The 25,377-nt window shown below is 39.9% G+C and overlaps 1 protein-coding gene across 2 annotated transcripts in view; it reads left to right on the top strand.

Moving 5' to 3' along the window:
• PPEF1 (protein phosphatase with EF-hand domain 1) overlaps positions 1–25,377 on the top strand; it is a 117,865-nt gene that overhangs the window by 87,137 nt on the left and 5,351 nt on the right. For both annotated transcript variants that reach the window (XM_036306097.1, XM_036306096.1), the window contains 7 exons: positions 2,198–2,364; positions 5,450–5,486; positions 6,264–6,413; positions 12,478–12,618; positions 18,557–18,742; positions 20,810–20,952; positions 25,045–25,151. In XM_036306097.1, the coding sequence (XP_036161990.1) occupies positions 2,198–2,364; positions 5,450–5,486; positions 6,264–6,413; positions 12,478–12,618; positions 18,557–18,742; positions 20,810–20,952; positions 25,045–25,151 (931 nt within the window). The remainder of the gene's footprint in view (positions 1–2,197; positions 2,365–5,449; positions 5,487–6,263; positions 6,414–12,477; positions 12,619–18,556; positions 18,743–20,809; positions 20,953–25,044; positions 25,152–25,377) is intronic.

The raw sequence follows: 25,377 nt of genomic DNA, 5'->3' as shown, positions 1-25,377 counted from the left end.
TCTTCCAGTTCCTGTATTATTCTAAAACTAAAGCATTTTTGACTCAGACTATATAAAGTAATATGTCTAATCCTGAACCAACAAGGCAGACCTTATACATCCAAATGAGTCTTGCCTTCTTTGAAGCAGCTGACTTAAGAGGCTCAACGTGTATACACATTTAGAACTCCTTTTAGAATCACTTCTAGAGACTGATATATTCTATTGAATGGCCTTCATGATCACAAATCTCAGTCTTTTGACAATGTGTGTGACTTTTTGAAAATGTTAAAACTCATTGGGTGTCAAGCATGCTGTATAAAGTAGATGGCCCAGCTGACCATTATTATTTTTGACTTAAAATTATATTTGATTAAAGAAATTCATTATTCTTTGAACACAGTAGAGATAAAATGCCTATAAGCAAAGTTTGATTTAACTGGAGATTAGTAAGTTCTAATACAAGAAAATTTGTCATCACAGTTGAAAACATGTTTACCATCCAAATATCTATAATAATAAAAGCCTAAAATGCTGACCCTAACCAGTTTGGCTCAGTGGATAGAGCGTCAGCCTGCGGACTGAAAGGTCCCAGGTTCGATTCTGGCCAAGGGCATGTACCTTGGTTGCGGGCACATCCCCAGTAGGAGGTGTGCAAGAGACAGCTGATCGATGTTTCTCTCCCATTGATGTTTCTAACTCTCTATCCCTCTCCTTTCCTCTCTGTAAAAAATCAATAAAATATATTTAAAAGCCTAAAATGCTAATTAGACCGGATAGCCAAATGACCTTCTGGACGTCATTCTGGACATTCTTCTGGATGAAGCTGCGGCGGCAGGGGCTGAGGCAGAGGCAGTTAGGGATAATCAGGTGGGCAGGTGAGCAGTTAGGCAGTTAGGGGTGATCAGGCAGGCAGGCAGGCAGGCAGAGTGGTCAGGGACGATCAGGCAGGCAGGCAGGCAAGCAGTTAGGAGCCAATGGTCCTTTTTGTTCTGTGTGAAAGATTTTTTGTCTGCTTGCTCTTTATGGTCAATAATGTATTTTCCAACCATTCTTTCTTTTATTTAGCTCTGATTGGTATTTTAAATTTTAATGTCAAGAATTAACTTTTTTTAAAAATTAAATTTATTGGGGTAACATTGGTTAATATGGTGGGTTTCTATGTTACAAGATCTGTATATTGTACTGTGTGCCCATCACCCGAAATCAAAACTTCCGTTACCATATATTAGGACCCTCTTCATCCCCCATCACCTTTCCTCCAGCAACCACCACACTGCTGTTTGTGCTCATGAATTTCAGTTTTATGTCCCACATATGAGTGAAATCATATGGTTCTTAGCTTTTTCTGACTGACTTATTTCACTTAGCATAATATTCTCAAGGTCCATCCATGAGTAGTATTCCATTGTGTATATGTACCACATCTTCTTTATCCAGTCCTCTATCACAGGACACTTTGGTTGTTTCCATGTCTTGGCCACCATGAATAATGCTGCAATGAACATAGGGGTGCATATATCTTTGTGAATACTTGTTTTCGAGTATATTTTCCTGATCCCAGTTATTTTTCATGCTAACACTGTGTTTAAAGGTATTATCTCATACCCAGGAGTGATAATCAAAATATTTAACAGTTAATATGGTCTGGTCAGTGAGAAGTGAGAACACACACTGGCTATCAATACTTAGTGTGATTGTATCAGAGTGTACTGGTGTATTAGCCTTACATGCAATTATCGGTGCCTTACACATTCCTGGGCACTTTAGTATCCATTGTCATTTGATCTGGGGGTGGGGGATATAGTGTCATTCTCCTTTTGCAATTTGAGGCAATCTCATAAAGCCCAGAGAAGTTAAACACAGGGCCCCTTAGAAGTTTCCCTCTTTTACAGGGAAAAGGAAGAGAGTCGCCATTATTTACAGGACAAATATCAGCTCCTTTTAGAGAAAACTCATAGTAGATGGTGGGTAGAATGAGCAATCCCCATCCCCTGATATCTTCCTGCCCCAAGATAATTCTTCACTTTCAAGGTCCCTTGCAGGAGATGCCTGCCCTAGAAGAGTGAAACTGACTCAAGCAACTGAGAAAATTTTCCCAAATGAAAGAACAGACTCAGCTTCTTTTCGCCATGTTCACAGGGACATTAAGTACAAAGCCTTATTTTAAAAGTATATTTTTGTAACGGCTTGTTTTTCCCCTCTCTTCCTTCCACAGAATGGCCTCCCCTCAGGGTATAACCCATATGTTTTTAACGGTGATTTTGTAGATCGAGGAAAATGTTCCATTGAGATCTTAATGATCCTGTTTGTGAGTTTTCTTCTCTATGGCGATGACCTGTGCTTGAACAGAGGAAACCATGAAGATTTTTTGATGAATATGAGGTAACCTAGGCCTTTATATTTCCTCTTTTGTTTCCCATTTTATAAAATTCCATCATATTTAGTTCCTAGCAAAGAGTTAGAGGTGGGTGTAGAGAGGCAGGGATGAGGGGAATCTCAATTCTTATCCCTGTTTACAAGCCCCAGTCTTCTACTGAGTGAGTATGCATTATTCTGAAGTCCTCTTTCAGTCTTTTTTTCTACCTCTGTTCTTCCTTCTCCCTTCTTTTATGTTCTTATCCTCCCAGGCCCACCCTTCACAGTCCATATCATGTGCAGGGTAGATGTGTTAGGCCAGGTTTGGAGGTGTCCTTGAGCAGGCTTAGATGGAATCATTCTGTTGCTACCCTTTTGGCTTGTGTCATGTGTTGTTTCAGAAACTAAGACTGTATTTTTCACTGATATTTTTTATGACATGATAATTGCTTTTGGCACAGTTGTTCATAAACATATTTGAGAACAGCTGTAACATACCATTTCAACTATCTGACTCACTGGAAATTTGAAGAATACAGATTGGTTAAATGGTTTACCAGTTTTTGCTAAAAGGCCCAATGGGTGGTAGATGTTCCCTTTTCCCTTCTTTCTTCTTCTCCCTCCCTCCCCCTCTTCTACTTCCTCTCCTCTTCCTCCTCCTTTTCTTTTTCTTTGTTTGTTTCTTGTTTTATGAAAAACAGGAACCAGTTTGCCCTAGGGCAGTAGAAGACATGGCATGTTTTATGTTTTTGGTCCTGGGCTTTTGGGTGCCTTGATCAATGCTCAGCAACTTATTAGTTTTGTCTTTTGGGCAGTTTTGGCACCTGACCAGAGGACAGTGTTTAAATTCTAATTCTTAGGCATGGAAGCAAATTCTGAGACTATGAAAAAAAAATTCCAAGACAAGAAAAAATCAGAGGCCCATTAATATGTAATATAGCTCAATATTTTTATTTGGGCATGCCATTTATCCTTTCATTTATTAATTTAGCCAATCATATTTATCTAATGCTGCAATGTTTAATGAAAGAGACATGGTCCCTACCCTCATAGAGTTTACATCTAGCAGGCAAGACACATATTGAGCAGGTTTTTCAAGTGTGGTGAGTTTGTAAAGTGGGGAATCCAAGCTGGCTGAGAGGTGACAGAGGTTCTCTCACAGAAGTATGGTGTTAGTCTGAGCCCTGAAGAATGAGTTAGGAAATCAAGAAAATGCCATGGTGTTTCACAGTGAGGGGACAACTTATGCAGAACTTAAGACAAGACTTTTTATTTTTATATTTTTTTATGTTTTTAAATATATTTTATTGATTTTTTTACAGAGAGAAAGGGAGAGAGATAGAGAGTTAGAAACATCGATGAGAGAGAAACATCGATCAGCTGCCTCCTGCACAACCCCCACTGGGGATGTGCCCGCAACCCAGGTACATGCCCTTGACCGGAATCGAACCAGGGACCTTCCAGTCCGCAGGCTGACGCTCTATCCACTGAGCCAAACCGGTTTCGGCGACAAGACTTTTTAGACTTGAAAGAAATTTAGGGGGGCAGGAGCATAGACTGATGGACAGGATGGTGTCTGATAGAGTTGGAGACATAAATGGTTGGATCATGCAAAGGAATTTGGATTTTCTTCTAAGGACAACAGAAATTCATTGGAGATTATCATAAATTTGTGTTTTAAATATAGCAGGAAGAGTAAATTTGGAGATGGGCAAGAGTACCTGTATATATGAAGAGGACAATTAAGAAGTAGTTGAAGAGTACATGATGGATTCTCACTTACACTAGGGTAGTGGGGATGGAGATGCAAAGGAGTAGATAAAATCAAGAGGAGTTTTGGGAATGATGATTTAATGCTTGGTGGTATGAGGGACTTGAAAGAGGAGATAATCAAGGGTGGACTGTAGGTTCTTGCCTTGAGTTTGGGGTTACATATCATTTACCAATATTGGGAACATGAAAAGAGGAGAAAGTTGGGATGAGAGAGAATGATGAGTTCAGTTTGGGGAAAGCTAATCTGAGATGCTTTGAGTAGGAAGTTGAGTATACATGTCCAGAGCTTAGAAATGAAGTGTGGGCTGGAATATTGTCCTGTAGTTATTGGCATGTAAATAGTAACTGAAACCTTGGACAAGAATGACATTGCCAAGGGAGAAAGTGAAGGGACAGAATCTGAAGGAACTCCCAATGTTTAAGGCAAGATAGAGGAGAACTTGCAAAGGAGATTCACAATAGCTAGAAAGGTAGGAGGAAAACCAGGAGAGTTTACTTTCACACAATCCAAGAGAAAAAACGTTTTCCAGGACTATGTAGTCAACTGTATTTAGTGTTTCAGAAAGAGCAAGGAAGATGGGGACTGCAAAGTGTTCATTAGATTTAAGAACATGGAAACCTTTGGTGAGTACAGGACTGAAATAATCTCAGAAAACATCATGTTATACTATAGAAGACTGACATGATATTATTTGCATAGAAACCTGGAGTATGTTGTGATCCAACTTCACTGTGTTGGGTACTAAGAGTATATGTATACTATTATGCTAAGGCAAGGAAAAGTAATTGAAGAAAATTCCCATCATTAAATCTCCCTTAGTGACTGTTAATTCAGGCTCTAAAATTCCTGACACTTTCTATTAAAACCTTTAATACATAACATGAAGTATATCCGAGAGACAATAAAGAGCCAACTTGTTTATCTTCTAGGTTTTTCTTAGTCTTTCTTCAGTCTTTTTTTCTCTCCATATCATTCATTTACTGTAAGATATAGGTGGTCTGAGAAATTCTGTGTAACTAAAAGCATTTTCCCACACAGCTTTCCCCATATTGTTAAAGTTGCTTGTGATTGTTTCACAAAAATGTATCTTCTTTCCCCAACTATACTACAAGCTCCTTGAGTATAGGGATAAAAGTTTTGGCTGCTTTTGTTCTTTTCCATCATGCCTAGCAAACACTTGGGTAAATAATAATCAGTTCCAACTCAAGACTAGTTTCTTAAGTTGCTGACATTTGTGATAGTGAGATGTCAAGGCCTTCCCTTTTTTGCATGGCTCACATAAGTAGGAGTTATCAACATTTAATTAAATAGTTTTAATCCTCCCCCCTTTTTTTCCAGGTATGGCTTCACAAAAGAAGTCTTGAGCAAATATAAGGTAAGACTCATACTTTAAAAAAAATTCTCTTTGCTGGCTATACATAGAAGTAAAAAAAAAAAGAGCCTTCAGGAAGGGTGATGGGCGAACTAGTCAGAATCGATATGAATAAAAGCACAGAAGGAAGTCCTAGCCATGGCAGAGGCTTAATTTTCTTCCTGGACTAAAGCAAGCTTTTCCAATGTGACTTTTGTACATTTCAGCATAGATACAAACATATTCCATTGTTTTAAAGGTACCTGGGATTTGTTTTACTCAGGTGTGGTAAAACATGCAAACAAGAACATAGCTGTACTAAAGGAAAGGGCTTTTAATAAGTTATCAGGAAACAGGAGGCACAGCACATCACACTGGGGGGCCACATGGGGAAGCACCAAGGTTAGGCAGAAGGCAGAGGGAATGAGACGGAGAGTGTGTTTATTGAATTTTCCCTGGGAAGGAATGGGGAAAGCAGTGCAAACAGATTTAGGATTGGCTAGTTTGAGTAATTTCAGCCCCATAAAGGAGGTGGTTGGGGGGTGTGGGCTTTTGATTGGTTGGCTTGCATATGATAGGCCAGTCATTTACTATCTCTTAGAATTAGCTCGCCCTGGAAGGGACAGTCTCAAAAATACAGACTAAAAAGACATGGTTAATGGATGCTAGTGGGTTAGTGACTCTGTGCTGACTTCCTTTAGGTGGCATGAAAACTGTTTTGCTTTTTGTCCATCCATTGAGACTATTCAATAAACTTGAACCCATCAGAGAAATGAGTCTTATTCAAGCTCTTACTTTCAGATACATGGAAAAAAAATCCTACAAGTCTTGGAAGAAGTTTTTGCCTGGCTACCACTCGGTACAATCATTGATGATGAAATCCTGATCATGCATGGTGGCATATCAGAGTCCACAGATCTGAATTTACTCCATCACATAGAGAGAAACAAAGTAAGAAGGCAGATTACATGAATCTTGTCTCATAGATTTATAAGAGGATATATACCTCTTTTTTAATTTATTATTTTGTATTCATTTGTGTTTTAGGGGTTGTAACTCTAAAAAGATTGGTACAAATTTCAGAAAATCTATGATTGTATGGTAAAGAACTACATGGGTAACTTCTATACATGGGAATTTTTTTTAAAAAAATGATTTTAAAGAGGGAGGGAGAGAGAGAGGGAGAGGGAGAGAGAGAGAAACCTTTGCTTGCCTCCCATATGTGTCCCAACTGGGGATTAAACCTGTAGCCTAGGTATGTGCCCTGACTGGAATCAAACCCCAGACCTTCTGGTGCGCTGGATGACACTTTAGCCAACTGAGCCATACTGACTAGATCTACATGGGAAATTTTTAAATTCATGATAAAAGTGGGAAAATAAGGAAATGTTGGCATTTCATATCATTTCTAATAGTGAAAAAAATCGTGATTTTTAAAAATTAAGATCTCTAATTAATATTATGCTAAAGTATACATAATATACATTTACCACTTTAACTAATTTTAAGTGTACAGTTCAGTGGCATTAATTCACATTGTTGTGTAACCATCACCAAAATCACTACCATGAATTTCCCAAACTGTTTATCTTCCCAAACTGAAATTATGTACATATTAACACTAACTTTACATTCCCCCCTCCCCTAGCCCCTTCTACTTTCTATCTCTATGAATTTGACTACTCTAGGTATCGAATATAGGTGGAATCATACAGCACTTGATTTCTGAATTGATATGAGTTCCCTTATAATACTCCAAATAGCTCAGGATAATATTTTTGGAAATATTTTTAAGCCTAAGTAATCATATTAAAAACAACAGAAACAGAGCAGGGGCATGTATAAAACCTCTGAGGGAAGTGGTTGTGTGGGTTCTGTGAAAGGCTTCTTCTGCTGGGCTTTGTAGAATGACTAGAGTTGTCTTCCTCCTGTACCAGCCAAGTCCCCAGACCAGAGGCTTAGGGGTACCATATGGGCATGAGGCCCGATAGCAGTTCTGAAGCCAGATGATCATATATGGTCCTAGTGAAAAACAGAAACCCTTACCCCTCAGGACTGATAACCAATTTCTAACCAATCTAGGCAAGTGGAGTCCAGAGCTGGAATTTAATCTGATATAGATAGAAGTGTGACACCTATTCACCTTGAGTTTTTGGAGCACTTATACCATTATACACATATGAATGATAATATTGTTGCTAACTTCTCACCCTTTTAATTTCAGCTTAAATAGACCCACTTGCAAAGCCTTCCACAATGTGCAGAGTAGATCAATTCTCCTTTTATATGCTCTGAAGCCCTTGTATATATCCTTCATAAGTTACTAAAATTCAATAATGAACTGTGGTACTGTTTGTGTACTATCTTCCCCTGCTTCTCTAGTTCCCTGATATAACCCCAGGATCCCCAGCAATTAAGATGTAATAAGTACTTAACTCAATGTTTATTGAATATCTCCTAAGAGATTTTAAGAGCAAAGTGGGCAAGCCTAAGACAAAACTGGATACAAACCTTTTTATAACCTTTTTGCTAATTCTGTAGTGATTTTGCATAGCCTCATCCCCAACTTCACCCAGAGAGGATCATACTTCTTGATTTATACCTGTTGTCTTGGTCTAAGTGTTAATAGCACCTCCCTTTACCCTCAAAAGTATACCAGTTGCAATAAATTTTAAGGCCACCCTAAGTCTAAGGCATCTTTCTCATGGTATCAATAAATAGTCAAGTCAATAAGATGTTTCGATCAACATGAGATAGTGTTAGCATAATGAGGGGATATGATTCTAGCCAAGAGCAAGGGAACATGATGTTTTTGTCAGTCAAATATTGGCAAGCACATGGTAGGAATGAGACACTCCACCACCACCTGTCCTATGACAACAGAACTGATCAGCTGTGGCAGCCACTACCAATTGATCAGATTGAAGAATTTTCCTTTCCTGAGATTAGCCTGAGCAGGTAGCCCTCTCTAGGGCTTTTTGTTTTATTTATTGTAGTGTTGTTTTTTAAATTTTTTTTATTGCTTAAAGTATTACAAAGAGTATTACATATGTCTCCTTTTTTTTACCCCCCTTGACAATTCCTCAACCGCCCCTACCCCCCAGTGTCTTATGTCCACTGGTTATGCTTATATGCATGCATACAAGTCCTTCGGTTGATCTCTTACCCCCCTGCCACCCTTCCCGGCCTTCCCGCTGTAGTTTGACAGTCTGTTCAATGTTGCTCTGCCTCTGTATCTATTTTTGTTCCTCAGTTTATAATGGTCCTTATTATCCATAAATGAGTGAGATCATGTGGTATTTTTCTTTCATTGACTGGCTTATTTCAATTAGCATAATGCTCTCCAGTTCCATCCATGCTGTTGCAAATGGTAAGAATTCCTTCCTTTTTACAACAGCATAGTATTCCATTGTGTAGATGTACCACAGTTTTCTAATCCATTCATCTGCTGATGGGCACTTAGTCTGTTTCCAGATCTTCGCTATGGTAAATTGTGCTGCTATGAACATAGGGATGCATATATCCTTTCTGATTGGTGTTTCTGGTTTCTTGGGATATATTCCTAGAAGTGGGATCACTGGGTCAAATGGGAGTTCCATTTTTAACTTTTTGAGGAAACTCCATACTGTCTTCCATAGTGGCTGCACCAGTCTGCATTCCCACCAGCAGTGCATGAGTGTTCCCTTTTCTCTGCATCCTCTCCAGCACTTGTCCTTTGTTGATTTGTTGATGATAGCCATTCTGACAGGTGTGAGATGATACCTCATTGTTGTTTTGATTTGCATCTCTCAGATGATTAGTAACTTTGAGCATGTTTTCATATGTCTCTTGGCTTTCTGAATGTCCTCTTTTGAAAAGTGTCTATTTAGGTCCTTTGCTCATTTTTTGATTGGATTGTTTATCTTCCTTTGTTACGTTGTATGAGTTCCCTATAAATGTTGGAGATTAAACCCTTATCGGTGATAACATTGGCAAATATGTTCTCCCATGCAGTGGGCTTTCTTGTTGCTTTGTTGATGGTTTCTTTTGCTGTGCAGAAGCTTTTTATTTTGATGTAGTCCCATTTATTTTCTCTTTAGTTTCCAATGCCCTAGGAGCTGTATCGGTGAAGAAATTGCTTCGGCATATTCTGAGATTTTGTTGCCTTTGGATTCCTCTAGTATTTTTATGGTTTCCCATCGTACATTTAAGTCCTTTATCCATTTCCTCTCTAGGGCTTTTTCAGGTATTAAGATCTCATGTATCTGGAATGCCCATTACTATCTCTAAATTGAGAGCCACCTTGATCTAGTAAATACCATGAAGTTCTGACATCAGACAGGTATAGCTAGCTTTTCATCCTGCTTCTGCCACTCCCTGACTGGGTGACTGGCAAGGAACCAAAGTTGTTTAGGTCTCAGTTTCCATACCTATACATTGAAGCTAAAAATACCTGCCATATTGAATTATTAGGATTAAATATAATTACCTAAATGAAGAAAACATAGAGTAAGCTCTGAACATAGAGCTCTTTTCTCCAACTCTCCTTTTTTTCCTGATACTTTGACCAAGGTTTGAATTTCAATCATGAAAACGGACTCTCGGTAGAGATTTCTGGACCAGGAATTTTCCCAGGATACCTCAAATTTCCTACCATTTAAGGATCATTGTTCTGCCAACTCATAAGATGGATTTTAAAGATAAAAATTTGACTTACATAGTTTTTGTAGCTTCTACTCTCCTAGAGTGAGGTTTAACTGGCAGCACATAGTTGTATTAAATATAAATGAGCTGTAATAAAAGTAGTAGGTTCAAGCCTTTAGAACTCTACCAGATGGGATACAAAAGTAGATTTTGAAGTCCAATTTTATTTATTTTTAATTTAAAAAATTGATTTGAGAAAGAGGAATGGAGAGGGAGGGAGGGAAAGGGGAGAGAGAGAGAAAGAGAGAGAAACATCAGTCTATTGTTCCACTCACCCATGCATTCATTGGTTGCCTCCTGCATATGCTGCAACTGGGGTTTAAACCTCCAAGCTTGATACATGGGGGCAAGGCTCCAACCAACTGAGCAACCTGCCTAGAGCCTCAAGTCCAAATTTATAACCCCTACTTTTCCATCCCTTAGGACTTTCCAAGTGTAGGGTGACCATGCTTCCTGTTTTACACCTGTTGTGGTATAACTGTTAGTAGGGGAGGGGGAGGGTTTGGGGAACCTGATGACAACCTCCATTCTAGGTTCATTAAAGGCATTTTGTAAGGTGGGCAGTTTGGGACGATGGGTCAGTGCAGAGAGATGGAGAAGGAATACTCTGTAAGATTAAGATTCTAGTATTCTTCAAACTCCCTGGCAGGGGATGGGGGGAGGAATGGTTAGGAGGTCCTCCAGGAGAAAATGATGTTGTGGTACCTTAGGAATGGGGTGGGGCAAAGTATCCTGATCCCTATTGGCCATGAAAACAGAAGAGCCACACTTACTTAACAGACCATGTGGACTTGCCCAATGAGTTTATCAGAAATTGTGTGGACCCAAGTCCAGAGTGTCCTCCCAGAATATTCTGCTCTGCGTAAGACCTGGGGACATTTGCTGGAGAAGGGGGATGAGGAGGGTAGGTTGTGAACTTACCAATAATAGCTGAGATTGGATTTCCAACAATCTCAATGAGACAGGACCTCAGAATAAGATTCAATTTTATTTTTGAAAAACAAAGGTAAGATTTCATATACACCCTAGTTTATAGAAGAAACTAAGAACCTACCACAGAGAATTGTCTATCACTGAACTAAGGCCACCAATATAACAGAATTAGTGTTAAAAATTATTTTGTATAAGGGTAGGGTGCTATAAAGAAACAAGTGTAAAATTACAGTATCAAGTTATGTAAGGGAATATAGAAGGGATTATAGTAATTGGCATACTATCAGAAAGACATTTTATTTTCCAAAGAAATGCATCACTTTATTAGTAGGATTAGAGAACAGCACCAATTGCTGGCAGGTCAGATTGAGACCACATTGCATTTAAGTTGAAGGGTTTCCAAAGTTTTCAGCTTTTGTCCCCTTTGAGAACTTTCCTGGACATAAATGTACTTTCTCACATTTCTCCAGGAAAACACAATAAAATGAAAAACAGCCACTTTTGAAGTATTTCTGAAATCAAAGCCTATTGGTTCTCTCTTAGCCCCATCTATACTGATAAAAGGGTAATATGCTAATTAGACCAGACATCCTTCCGGACAGAGCCACAGTGGCAGAGGCCAAGGCAGAGTTGGCTAAAGGCAATCAAGCCAGCAGGGGAGGGCAGTTAGGGGCGATCAGGTCAGCAGGGGAGGGCAGTTAGGAGGCAATCAGGCCGGCAGGGGAACAGTTAGGGGACAATCAGGCTGGCAGGCAGAGGTGGTTAGGGGTGATCAGGCCATCAGGGGAGCAATTAGGGGCATCAGGCTGTCAGGCAGAGTGGTTAGGGGTGATCAGGCAGGCAGGCAGGCAATTAATTAGGAGCCAGCAGTCCCAGGTTGCAAGAGGGATGTCCGACTGCTGGTTAGGCCCAATCCTGAAAGGCCTAAACTGGCAGTTGGACATTACCTGAGGGGTACTGGATTGGAGAGAGTGCAGGCTGGGCTGAGGGACGCCCCCCCCCCCCCGCACGGATTTCATGCACCGGGTCTCTAATGTATAGATAAAGGCTCAGAGGGAGACAGTTTTCCCTTAGCATCGTCCATTTCCTGAGATGATGCCTCAGAACATGTCTATCACTGACATCTGTGCCTCTAGGGTCCTTTAGAAACTAATGGGAGACTTTCCCTGTAGAGCAAATGTATCTATTTGAAAATTGTACAAGCAGAATTTAACAGGCTCACTTTCTAGATATCAATGAATTACTAAGATAAAGAAAATGGGTGAGATGCAAAAGATGACCATGCGTTTTTCACTGGGTTGAGGCACAACAATATAGACAGAATAGCAACTGGTACTGAAGTTTCTGCGTGCAGCACACCAAGCATAGGGTTTGACTAAAGCAAGAATTTGTTTTGTAGATGAAATCCGTGCTAATGCCACCAGTTCCAGTGGATAAAGATAGTGGTACTGAGACGAAGAAGAATAAAGGACATGTGCCTCGAGGAGTCAAATTAAGTGGATCACCTTCTGATTATTTAACAAAGCATGAGTGGGAACAGGTAGGTCATCAGATTGTTCACCAAAGTGGCAAAGAAGACACAGCATAGATTATGTTGTCCCTTACAATATAGAGATAAAAAGTGACTTGCCTTTATACACAGATCATATCCTTCTCACTGAATTTATCACTATTTTTTGACAGCTTTATTGATATATAATTCCCATACCACATAATGTACTTATTTGAAGCATATGCTTCATTGTTTTTTGGTATTTTCACAGTGTTGTTCAGCTATCACCACAGTCTAATTTTAGAATATTTTTATCACCGAATAAACTCCATACCTATTATCAGTCACTCCCCATTTCCTCTCCACCTCCCCACTCTCCCAGCCCTGCTCCCCTTAGTTTTAGGTAACCACTAATCTCTTTTGGTTTTTATAGATTTACCTTTTCTGGACATGTTACAATATTTGATCTCTTGTGTCTGGCTTCTTTTACTCAGGGCTTTTGCTTTGTGCTTTTGGTATTATATCTAAGAAGTCATTGCCTAACCCAAAGTCATGAAGATATATTCCTATGTTTTGTTCTAAGAGTTTTATAGTTTTAGCTCTTACATTTAGGTGTCTGATCCATTTTTAGTTAATTTTGTGTATGGTATGAGGTAGGTGTTAAAATTCATTCTGTTGTATGTGGATATCCAGTTATCCCAGCACCATTTGTTAAAAAGACTGATCCCACTGAATTTTCTTGGTACCCCCACCAAAAATCAATTGACTTTAAATATGAAGGTTTATTTCTAGAATCTTAATTATATTCCATGATCTATATGTTTATCCTTATACTAGTGACCCGGTGCACGAAATTTGTGTACATTAAAAGGGAATTAATTAGAGGAAATATTTTAATATTGCTATTTGCTCTTTATAATAGAAGTATCAGAGATGAAAGAAAATTAGTAAAATGTATATGAAAATCTTCCTCTTGTCAGAGTCTGGGGTGTGCCATGGGAACCAGAGTCAAGTCCCCGCCCACCCACATGTGCCTCGAAATCACACAAAACCCATACCTGGCTGGCCCCACCCCCATTGGACTAGATCCAGACCTGGCCGGCCCCACCCTCATCAAACCCTCCAGGTGGGCACGGCCTCAGGTTGCCTGGCCTGGCGCTGGAGCAGGGGGCGCAGCCTGAGGTCCCCTGGCCTGGGCCAGGAGGTGCACCTTGAGGTCCCCTGGCCTGGGTCAGGGGTCACAGCCTGAGGTCCCCCGTCAAGCCCCACCAGGCGGGGGGTGCAGCCTCAGGTCCCCTGGCCCGGCACTGGGGCAGGGGGCATGGCCTGAGGTCCCCCGTCAAGTCCCATGGGTGGGGGACATGGCCTGAGGTCCCCTGTCAAGCCCCATGGGTGGAAGGCACAGCCTGAAGTCCCCTGTCAAGCACTGCATGGTGGGGGGCGTGGCCTCAGGTCCCCCAACCTGGCGTTGGGACGGGGAGTGCAACCTCAGGTCCTCCAGCCTGGCACCAGGCAGGTGGCTCGGCCTGAGGTCCCCTGGCCTGGCATCAGGGTGGAGGTGTGGCCTGAGGTCCCCTGTCAAGCCCCGCTGGGCGGGGGCTATGCCCTGAGATTTCCCATCAAGCCCCGCTGGGCAGGGGGCATGGCCAGAGGTCCCCTGTCAAGCCCCGTCGGGGCGTGGGGCATGGCCTCAGGTCCCCTGGCCCAGTGCCAGGGTGGGGGGCCACAGCCTGAGGTCCCTTGTCAAGCCCTACCAGGCAGGGGGTGCAGCCTCAGGTCTTTTGCCCCAGCCCAGAGCCACGCAGCCTCAGGTCCCTGCTGATTGCTCCTTAAGGCTCGTTACAGGAACTCTGCCTACACTGTGGGCACAGCCATCTTGTTTTACAGAATCCCTGCCTCCACTGTGGACACAGCCCTCTTGTGTTATGGAATCCCTGCCTCCGCTGTGGGTGTAGCCATCTTGACCATTACAGCGTGATGGTCAATTTGCATATTCCCTCTTTATTAGATAAGATTAGTACTACACAGTTTTGATTATGGTAGCTTTGTATGAAGTTTTAAAACTGGGAAGTGTGAGTTATCCACCCTTTTTTCTTCTTTTTCGAGATTTTTTTGGGACTATTCTGGATCCCTTAAATTTCCATATGAATTTTAGGATCAGCTTGTCAATTTCTACCAAAAAGCAGCTGGGATTTTTGGTAGGCATTGCCTTGAATCTATGGATCAATTTAGATGCTATTGCACTCTTAATATTATATCTTCAACTTCATGAACATGGGATGTCTTTCCATTTCTTCAGATCTTTAGTTTCAACAGTGTTTTGTAATCAGATATTTATTGACCAGGTCATAAAAAGCTGTCATTCAGTAAAACTTTCCCAATTTTTAGTTTGACAATTTCAGGAAAGAATGGTAAGTTATTCTTTTTGCACTTATCACCCTAAATACCCTGCATGTCAGAGGAGACAGGGTGTTCCAGAGAAGAGAGAGATTATCTCTGCCTAGGAATTTGTTTCACCCTTTATAGAAGTTTTTGTTTCTGAGCCTCAGAATTAAATCTATGTTGTAGCCACAGTCTGTGTAAACCTGCTCAAGTGAATGAATTCTAGACAAAAAAGAAATGCAGAATTCAAGGAATGAATGATTCTGAAGTTCATTTCTATAAACCTATCCCTCATGACTTTTAATCAAAGAAAAATGAGTGTTACATATATCTTCCTCATTTCATAGTTGAGCCATCTAAGGCCTAAATAGGCAAAGTGATTTGTCCCAAGTGACATAGGTGACACTTGAAGAATTAATTCCTTGGCCAGTGATTAATCTATTTCAACAGAGCCCCATCATATGTGCATTTAGTTTATGTAAATTTCAACTATATACATATGGCAAAAAGGAGAGAAATGTATAAAATTTTACTTTCATATAATATATTATACATTATCACATATATAAAATATCACACATCCACATTGCTATATAGGGTTGTATATACAAAATCATATATACTATGCTTTAAGGGTAATTTAAGAGGTTTTCCGGGGTAATTTGGCATAATTGACTTACACCTCATGTGGAAATTTAAATCTTTTTTTAAAATATATTTTATTGATTTTTTACAGAGAGGAAGAGCGAGGGACAGAGAGTTAGAAACATCAATGAGAGAGAAACATCGATCAGCTGCCTCCTGCACACCCCCCACTGGGGATGTGCCTGCAACCAAGGCACATACCCTTGACTGGAATTGAACCTGGGACCTTTCAGTCTGCAGGCTAATGCTCTATCCACTGAGCCAAATGGTTAGGGCGGAATTTAAATCTTAATCCCCTCCTTATAAAACAAAACTCCTTGTGTTCCATGTTTTCTCCTTTATTATACTAAACTGGAGGTCCAGTGCATAAAATCCATGCACTGGGGGGGGGGGTGTTCCTCAGCCCAGCCTGCACTCTCTCCAATCTGGGGCCCCTGAGAGGATGTCCATCTACCAGTTTAAAACCAGCAGTCTGGCCCTAACCGGTTTGGCTCAGTGGATAGAGCGTCAGCCTGCAGATTGAAGGGTCCCAGGTTCGATTCCAGTCAAGGGTATGAACCTTGGTTGCAGGCACATCCCCAGTAGGGGGTGTGCAGGAGGCAGCTGATTGATGTTTCTCTCTCATTGATGTTTCTAACTCTCTAACCCTCTCCCTTCCACTCTGTAAAAAAATCAATAAAATATATCCAGCAGTAGGACATCCCTTTCACGATATGGGACTGCTGGCTCCTAACCACTCACCTGCCTGGCTGCCTGATTGCCCCTAGTTGCACCCCTGCCAGCCTGATTGACACTTAACTGCTCCCCTGCCAGCTTGATCACCCCCAACCGCCCTCCCCTGTTGGCCATCTTGTGAGAATGTGGGGGTGGTCATCTTGTGACAATGTGGGGCAGCCATCTTGTGGTGGCCATCTTGTGATGACTTGGGGGCAGCCATCTTGTGATGATGTGAGGGCAGCCATCTTGTGGTGGCCATCTTGTGACAACATGGGGGTGGCTATCTTGTGGCGCCATCTTGTGACGATGTGGGGTGGCCATCTTGTGATGACATGGGGTGGCCATCTTGTGATGATGTGGGGTGGCCATCTTGTGATGACATGGGGTGGCCATCTTGTGACAATGTGGGGTGGCCATCTTGTGATGACATGGGGTGGCCATCTTGTGACAATGTGGGGGCAGCCATCTTGTGATGTGAGGGCATGAGGGTCATTTTGCATATTACCTCTTTATTATATAGGATGCCAAGTCATCCTCCAAACATGAGTTTATGGTATAGGAGCAAGATATCATTCAGTTTAAAATGCAAGTGTTATTTTTATCATAAACACCAGCAAAGTAAATGGGTTCCATTTTATTTATTTGTAGGGTAGGGTTGTTCTAGTGATTGAATTTAGTAGGGAAGAAAGGAGAATCATCTTTGGGTGGTTTTAATTCTCACTTTAATCAATCATCAAAAACTCTACAAGTGTCTGAAATGTGTCTGGTGCAATGTTTCTCCAGTTCTGACCTGGTGCCTGTCATCCCAGAGCAGTTACCCAGCCAGTTCTGTTCTTTTCTCCACCTCACTGTCTTTTCCCTTACTATATCTACCTCTCCTTCAATGCCAAACCTATAAGTAGCTGTACTATCATGTTTAGTGGGACAGCCACTTCTGGCCCTCTTCTTAACACCCACTAGAGCAGCGGTTCTCAGCCTGTGGGTCGCGACCCCTTTGGGGGTCGAACAACCCTTTCACAGGGGTCGCCTAAGACCATCAGAAAACATATATATATAATTACATATTGTTTTTGTGATGAATCACTATGCTTTAATTATGTTCAATTTGTAACAATGTAATTGGGGGTCACCACAACATGAGGAACTGTATTAAAGGGTCGTGGCATTAGGAAGGTTGAGAACCACTGCACGAGAGTAACTGTACAACTTAAAATGCATGCTTCTTCATTCCCTCAAAAGAAGCACGTGGATATAGACTCTTAGAATCATGGTTTGTTAGAACTTTGAGATACTTTACAAGTCTTATGGCCCAAACCTCTGATTTGAAAGATCTAGAAACTGAGATCCAGAGAGTTTTCTCAAGGTTATACATATTTAGTGACAAAATTAGTTTTTTTCACTACTGTTTAAGCTCCTGTAGGAGACATTTGAATAAAGAAACATTATACATAGATTACAGCCACAAACAGGAAGCCCCCAAATTTCTATTAAAATATTCTTAGAAACTTGGATCTTTTGTCCTGGACATCATGTAGACTGCTTTTGCTTATTTCAGCCCCAAAAGAAAATGTTATGCTAATAAAATACTTGTGGGTTTAGTAGAACACATTGTGGAAACCAACCAGTGGCTAAATATATTGTTGAAACTGAGATGTACTTATCAAGAGGGCATAAAGTCAAAAGAGATGCTTTAGGAGGTATTCTTGGATAAGCAGTTGTCTATATTTGTGATATGAAAAACACTTCCTCACCTATGTACTCAACAGTACAAACACCAGGGCCAAAGCCACAACTGAGAGACCTACCTTATCTCTTTGGCCATATTAAGAATACCTAATGTGTGTTCATTGTGGGGAAATGGCTATCTCCTTTGAACATGACAATTAAGTTCTTTCAAGAGAAAAGACTTTTGTAGAATCGGCAATTGTGAAACATTTGTGATGGATTAAAAAAAAAAAGCCAAAGCTGATTCTTCATGATTACTAGGTATTTCTACATCAGTTACTATTATTGCAACATTGGTTATTGGGGATGAGCAGAAAGGGATTTTGGTGGCTATAAAATTAAAACTATTCTCGAAGAGATTCATGAAGGATAAAAATATGAAACAATTTTGAAGGAGGAATGAGAAATAGTAAGACTTTGGGATAATATGGGTATATATTTCTGGAAAAGAATTTGGAATCTAGAAAGATAAACTCTCCCTTGTAAATAGCAGCCTAATCTGGTTTGTTGTTTTAAGGTTATCGATATTCTGTGGAGTGATCCTAGAGGGAAACGAGGCTGTTATCCAAACACATGTCGAGGAGGGGGCTGCTATTTTGGGCCAGATGTTACCTCGAAGTTTCTTAATAAAAACCATTTGAAGCTGCTCATTAGGTCTCACGAATGTAAGCCTGAAGGGTATGAAATATGCCATGATGGGAAGGTAAGCTAACATTGTTGGTGACACCATCACAGACATCCTTCCCCTAAGCACAGTCTTTCTTCACAGGATGTGTCTCACCTAAAGGCCCATGGAAAGATGTCTTCCCTGGTACCTAGAGAGAAGGCCATGCTTTGGTAGACAGAAACAGGAGACTGTAGGACAGTGATGGCAAACCTTTTGAGCTCAGCGTGTCAGCATTTTGAAAAACCCTAACTTAACTCTGGTGCCGTGTCACATATAGAAATTTTTTATATTTGCAACCATAGTAAAACAAAGATTTATATTTTTGATATTTATTTTATATATTTAAATGCCATTTAACAAAGAAAAATCAACCAAAAAATGAGTTTGCGTGTCACCTCTGACACGCGTGTCATAGGTTCGCCATCACTGCTGTAGGGTTTACATACATTGTTGGACGGGGCCTCTCTGTCCCTCACCCTAAGGGATATTTGGTTTAATTCCGTCATCTTCCCTAATCCCAAAGACAGAAACTGACATGCAACACTAAATACACACAGAGAAAGGCTTTTACTGATCTCAAGGCAAATCTCCAGTAAGGTGGGGTTGAGATTGTATTTATCCTCATTGAGCACTTAAATGGCAGCCGTGAATCCAGTTTGCTCTTTCACCTTTGCATGTTCCTGGTGCAGGGCAGAGCAATGAATTCATTTCCCCTCCACTCACTTGAGAAGGTGATCTCTAGGAAGTCATTCACTGTAGTTAGTTAAGCTGCAGCCACTAAAATGGAGTATATTGTGCTCCTGCAGTGGTGTGTAATAAGGCTAGAAGAGGGGAGGACTGAGGAACTGGTTTCTTGTCCCAATTTGTCCTGGGATACTCCTTTTTCTAATACTGAACAGCAATGAATACAAAAGAATATAAATTTGAATGTCATTTCCTTCTATTTCAACACTTTTGCATTTCTTAATTATATTACTACATTTCAGGCTCTTAATAACAATTGTGAGGTGGTTAAGGCAAGTATTATTTAGAGACTAGAGGCCCAGTGCACAAAAATTTGTGCACTCGGGTCCCTCAGCCCGGCCTGCACCCTCTCGCAGTCCAGGACTCCTTGGGGGATGTCCACTTGCCGGCTAAGGCCTGCTCCCTAGGGGATTTGGCCTAAGCTGACAGTCAGACATCCCTCTGGAAGCCCAGGAGCCCTCGGGGGATGTCCTGTGGGGAGCAGGCCTAAGCCGCAGTTGGACATCCTTAGCACTACTAAGGAAGTGGGAGAGGCTCCCGCTACCACCACTACACTTGGAGCCATCAGCCCAGTTTGTGGCTGAGCGGAGCTCCCCCTGTGGGAGTGCACTGACCACCAGGGGGCAGCTCCTGCATTGAGCGTCTGCCCCCTGGTGGTCAGTGCACATCATAGCGACCTGTCATTCCTAGTCATTCTGCTATTAGGGTCAATTTGCATATTACCCTTTTATTATATAGGATTGTTGGTAATAAGAAAATGGAGAGAAAATAGCAGTGACTTATTAGGATAGGACTTGATCTAAGCAAGGTTTTTGGTCACTGACAGATGTTACCATCCATCCTCCACCACAGCCCCAAGGCCAACTGAGTGGTCATGGTCCCTTATTTTAGCCACTATTTCTATGCCCTTAAAGCACTGGTTTTGTGGAGTGCCTTGGGCCCTCCAAATCAGTCAGTTCCAAGCAAAAGCAAAAGACTGATACTAGATACGTTTTATTTTGAATGCTCAAATGTCACAAGAAAAGAAAATAAAGGCTTTACCCCCTTGGAAAATTTAGAATTTACAAAACAGAGCATTAAGGAGGATTTTAAGATTGAAGCTGAGATTATACTCAGGATTGCAAGGCCATACCCTGTGTGGATGAAGGCTAAAAATCAGTACTTCTGGGGACACTGATTTAAAAGCCTTGTTTCTCTCCAGTGGAATCACAGGAAATCTTGACAGGCTTGAATGATTTGTATGGATTCTGAACTTTGTTTAATTTTTGCTTTTTTAAGATTTGAGCTATTTCTGACTTTATTGAAGGATATTTTGAGAACTACCTCTATGTAAACCCGATCCTCTTATTCTTTAATTAGGTTATTACGGTATTTTCTGCTTCTAATTATTATGAAGAAGGCAGTAATCGAGGTGCTTACATCAAGGTTGGTTTTTGTACAACCCTTCGATTTTTCCAGTACCAAGTAACAAAGGCAACATGCCTAAGACCTCTTCATCAAAGGTGTGTATACTCTAAGGGGAATTCTGAACATGGGTACTGGTGACCAAATATAACCAATCCAAAGTGACTAAGAACAGCCACGAGGGTGAAGACAACTACTTATTGTTTACGCATTGGTATGGAAATAGTTCCAGACACGAAGTAGCAAATACATTCATATTTGACAACAAGAAGAGCAATTTTTAAATTTATACATCTCTTTATATGGATAAAGTGGTCAGCATCCAGTCCTTAATTGAATGTAAAAAAAAAAAAAAGGTCCCCACACCATCCAGCCCTGTAACCTATAGTTTTGTCTGTCCCCGCCCTCAAACAGCCCAGTCTGGAGTTACTTCTTTGTCTCTTCTTTATCCAGCAGTGTATATGACAAAAGAGTTGTGTGTGTTTCTCCATGTAATGGCATTCATAGCTTGTCTTCTTTTTCTCCCTTTAACATTATCTTTTTAATATTTTCATTATAAAATGAATATATTTATTATTAAGAAGTGAGATATATAAAGAAAATGTTAATGATCTCTCTCCCCTTACTTTTCAATAATCCTTTTCCCCATAGGTAACTGAAATTAATAGCCTGGTGTGGACCTTCCACCCTGTTCTCCTTGCTTCTACAAAAATAGACAAGCAATTGTTCATTCATTGAATAAAAAACAAATTGAGCACATATTATGTATCTGACGCTGTTTTAGGCACAGGTGATATAGCAATAACCTAAATAAGCAAAAATCCTTTCTCTCATCAAATGCATATCCTAGTAGGAGGAGAAAGTCAATAAACACCATACATACATTTCATTTTATAAAGATAGAATCACACTGCACACTCTATTCTACAACTGACTTTTTCCCTAAAGGTTTTATCATGAACATCACTCCAAGTTAGTACATATAGACCTAATTCATTCTTCTTAATAGATACATAATATTCTGTAGTGTATATATGCCATAACACTTGTGAAGTGAGTAAATCTTATTCAAATAATGGCCAACCAGAATGGTTCCAGGGTTTTGCACTTAAAAACAATACTACAACAAACATTTCTCTCTCTCTGTGTGTATATATATATAAAGTTTTAGTGTTGCTTTTAGGTAAGATTTCAAAATACGAGATTTATGGATTTATATGTTTAAAATGTTGCTGGATACTCCAAGAATTGTAATAATTAACAACCTGAAGAACAATATACCGTTTCTTCACATCCTCATTAGTCTCAGATATTTTTACCCTATTCTTATTTTGCCAAGCTGAGTTTACCCATCTTATGTTTTTGGAAATTGCATTTTCTCTTCTTTGAATTTCCTATGTATATTATCCCCCCATTTTATATTATTGTGTTGTAAGAGTTCTTTATAAAGCCTGTATACATGTCACTTTTTAGATATATGAATTGTTGAATTTAAGAAGCCATTGCCTAACCCCAAACACTTTCCTATGTTTTCTTCTAAGAATTTTACTGAATAAGTTTTTACAATTGGGTGTCTGATCCATTTTGAGTTACTTTTTATGTATGGTGTAAGATTGGGATCCAACTTCATTCTTGTACTTGCGGACATTCAGTTGTCTTAGCACCATCAGTCAGGAAGATTATCCTTCCCCCATTCAATTGTCTTGGCACACTTGTCAAAAATCAATTGACCATAAAGGTACAGGTTTATTTCTGGACTTTAAATTGGATTCCATTGAACTACATGTCTATCCTAATGTGAGTAACACACTGTCCTGATCACTATACCTTTGTGGTAAATTTTGAAACGGAAATGTGAGTTGAACCTGGTTCTTTTTTGAGATAGTTTTGGTTTTTCTGTGTCCCTGACATTTGTCTATGAATTTTAGAATCAGCGTCTCAACTGCTGCAAAAAATGCCAACTGGGATTTTGATAGGGATTATTTTGAATCTATAGATCAATTTTGTGACTGTTGCCAACTTAACAATATTAAGTCTTCCAACCCATATTATTCTATTTATTGAGACCTTCTTTCATTTCCTTAAACAGTGTTGTGCTTTTCAGTGTACAAGTCTTAGACATCTTTTGTTAAAGTCATTTATAAGTATTTTATTCTTTTTGGTACTATAAAGTGGAGTTCTTTTATTTTTAAAAAGTCTATCTTTATTGTTGAAAGTATTACAGGTGTCCCCCTACCCCCCAGTTGACCCTCCCTTCCTTCCCACTCCTTTCTCCTCCCTAGGCTTTCATAACACTATTGCCTGTGTCCATAGGTTATGCATATATGCATATAAGTTCTTTGATTGCTCTCTTCCCTCCCCACTTCCCTCTAAGGATCCTCAGTCTGTTGCATGCTTCCATGTCTCTGGATCTATTTTGTTTGTCAGTTTATTTTGTTCATTAGATTCTACATGTAAGTGAGATCATGTGATACTTATCTTTCTCTGACTGACTTATTTCACTTAGCATGATACTCTCCAGGTCCCTCCATGCTGTCTCAAAGGGTAAGAGATCCTTCTTTTTTACTGCTGCATAGTATTCCATTGTGAAAATGTACCACAATTTTTTTATCCACTCATCTACTGATGGGCACTTGGGCTGTTTCCAGATCTTAGCTATTGTAAATAATGCTGCTATGAACATAGGGGTGCATATGTTCTTTCTGATTGATGTTTTGGATTTCTTAAGATATATTCCTAGAAGTGGGATCATTGGGTCAAATGGCAGTACCATTTTTAATTTTTTGAAGAAACTCTATAATGTTTTCCACTCCATAGTGGTTGTACCAATCTGCATTACCACCAGCAGTGTACTAGGATTCTCTTTTCTCCATATTCCCACCAGCACATATTTGTTGATTTATTTGATGGTAACCATCCTGACAGGTGTAAAGTGGTACCTCATTATTGTTTTAATTTGCATCTCTTTAGTGACTAGTGACATTGAGCATTTTTCCATATGTCTCATTTTTCCATATGCCATTTGTATGTCTGCTTTGGAGAAGTGTCTGTTTAGATCTTCTGCCCATTTTTTGATTGGGTTGTTTGTCTTCCTTTTGTTGAGTTGTGTGAGTACTTTATATATTTTGGAAATTAACCCATTATCAGATGTATCATTGGCAAATATGTTCTCCCATGCAGTGGGCTCTCTTTTCATTTTGATGCTGATTTCTTTCGCTGTGCAGAAGCTGGATTTATTTTCTTAATTACATTTTTGAATGGTTCATTTTTAGTGTATTGAAATACAGTTTATTTTTTGTGTGTTTTGTGCAATATTGATGAACTTCTACATTAGTTCTGTTAGTTTTTAGTGGATTCCTTAGGATGTTCTATATACAAGATCATATTATCTGTGAATGGAGATAGTTTTACTTCTTGTCTTCCAATCTGGATGCCTTTACTTCTTTTTCTTGCTTAATTGCCCTGGCTAGAACCTCCACACCAATGTTGAATAGAAGTGGTGAAAGCAGATATTTTATCTTGTTCCCAATCTTAACAGGGACACCATTCAGTCTTTTATCATTAAGTATATTAGCTGTGTTGTTTTTTATAGATGCCCCTTATCAAGTTGAAGAAGTTCCCCTCTATTACTAGTTTGTGGAGTGTTTTTATCATGAAAGAATATTGGATTTTGCCAAATATGTTTTCTGCATCTATTGAGATGATTGTGTTTTTTGTCCTTTATTCTATTAATATGGTATATAACAGGGGTGAGGTACTTCTGGCCTGCAGGCCTTATACGGCTCACAAAATACTGTGGTCTGGGCCTGCCAAGACATTAGGGGTGAGTTAATTAAATGTTTGACCAAATATAGCAGGATAATTTTGAAAAAAATATGTTTTTATTGCCCAGCTGGTGTGGCTCAGGGGTTGAGCATTGACCTATGAACCAGGAGGTTATGGTTTGATTCCTGGTCAGGACACACCCAGGTTGTGGGCTCGATCCACAGTGTGGAGTGTGCATGAGACAGCCGATCAATGATTTTCTCTCATCATTGATGTTTCTATCTCTCTTCCTCTGCTTTCCTCTCTCTGAAATCAATTAAAACTTTTTTTAAAAGCAGAAACTGGTGAGTAACATAGTACATTAAAATGAAACAGAACATGATGATTTATGTAATTTTCACCTAATAATTGTTTTCTTAACATAGAGTGAACACCATAGAAAGTAGTGCCATCAGGATACTGAAAGAGAGAATGGTTTCACGAAAAACAGATCTCATTCGTAGTTTCCAACTTCAAGACCGAACTAAATCAGGTAATAAAATTATACAATGCTTACCATTTCTTAACATGTCAGGTTACATGCAGATCTGTTTTCATTTTCTTTGCTTTCTTAAGATCTCGGTTCTCTATTTTTACTAGTGAGGAATGATAGAGATAAAATAAAATATAATGCACTATATGCTTGGGAAAAGGCATAGTCCTCCTTTTCAGTAAGCTTCTTTCAAACAACAATCCTGAATTTAAATTCTATTTTGGTA

The sequence above is a fragment of the Myotis myotis genome, unplaced genomic scaffold (assembly GCF_014108235.1).
Source record: "Myotis myotis isolate mMyoMyo1 unplaced genomic scaffold, mMyoMyo1.p scaffold_m19_p_4, whole genome shotgun sequence".
NCBI lineage: Eukaryota > Metazoa > Chordata > Mammalia > Chiroptera > Vespertilionidae > Myotis > Myotis myotis.
The sequence above is the reverse complement of the archived record's forward strand: the minus strand, read 5'-3'. Positions and strand labels throughout refer to the sequence as shown.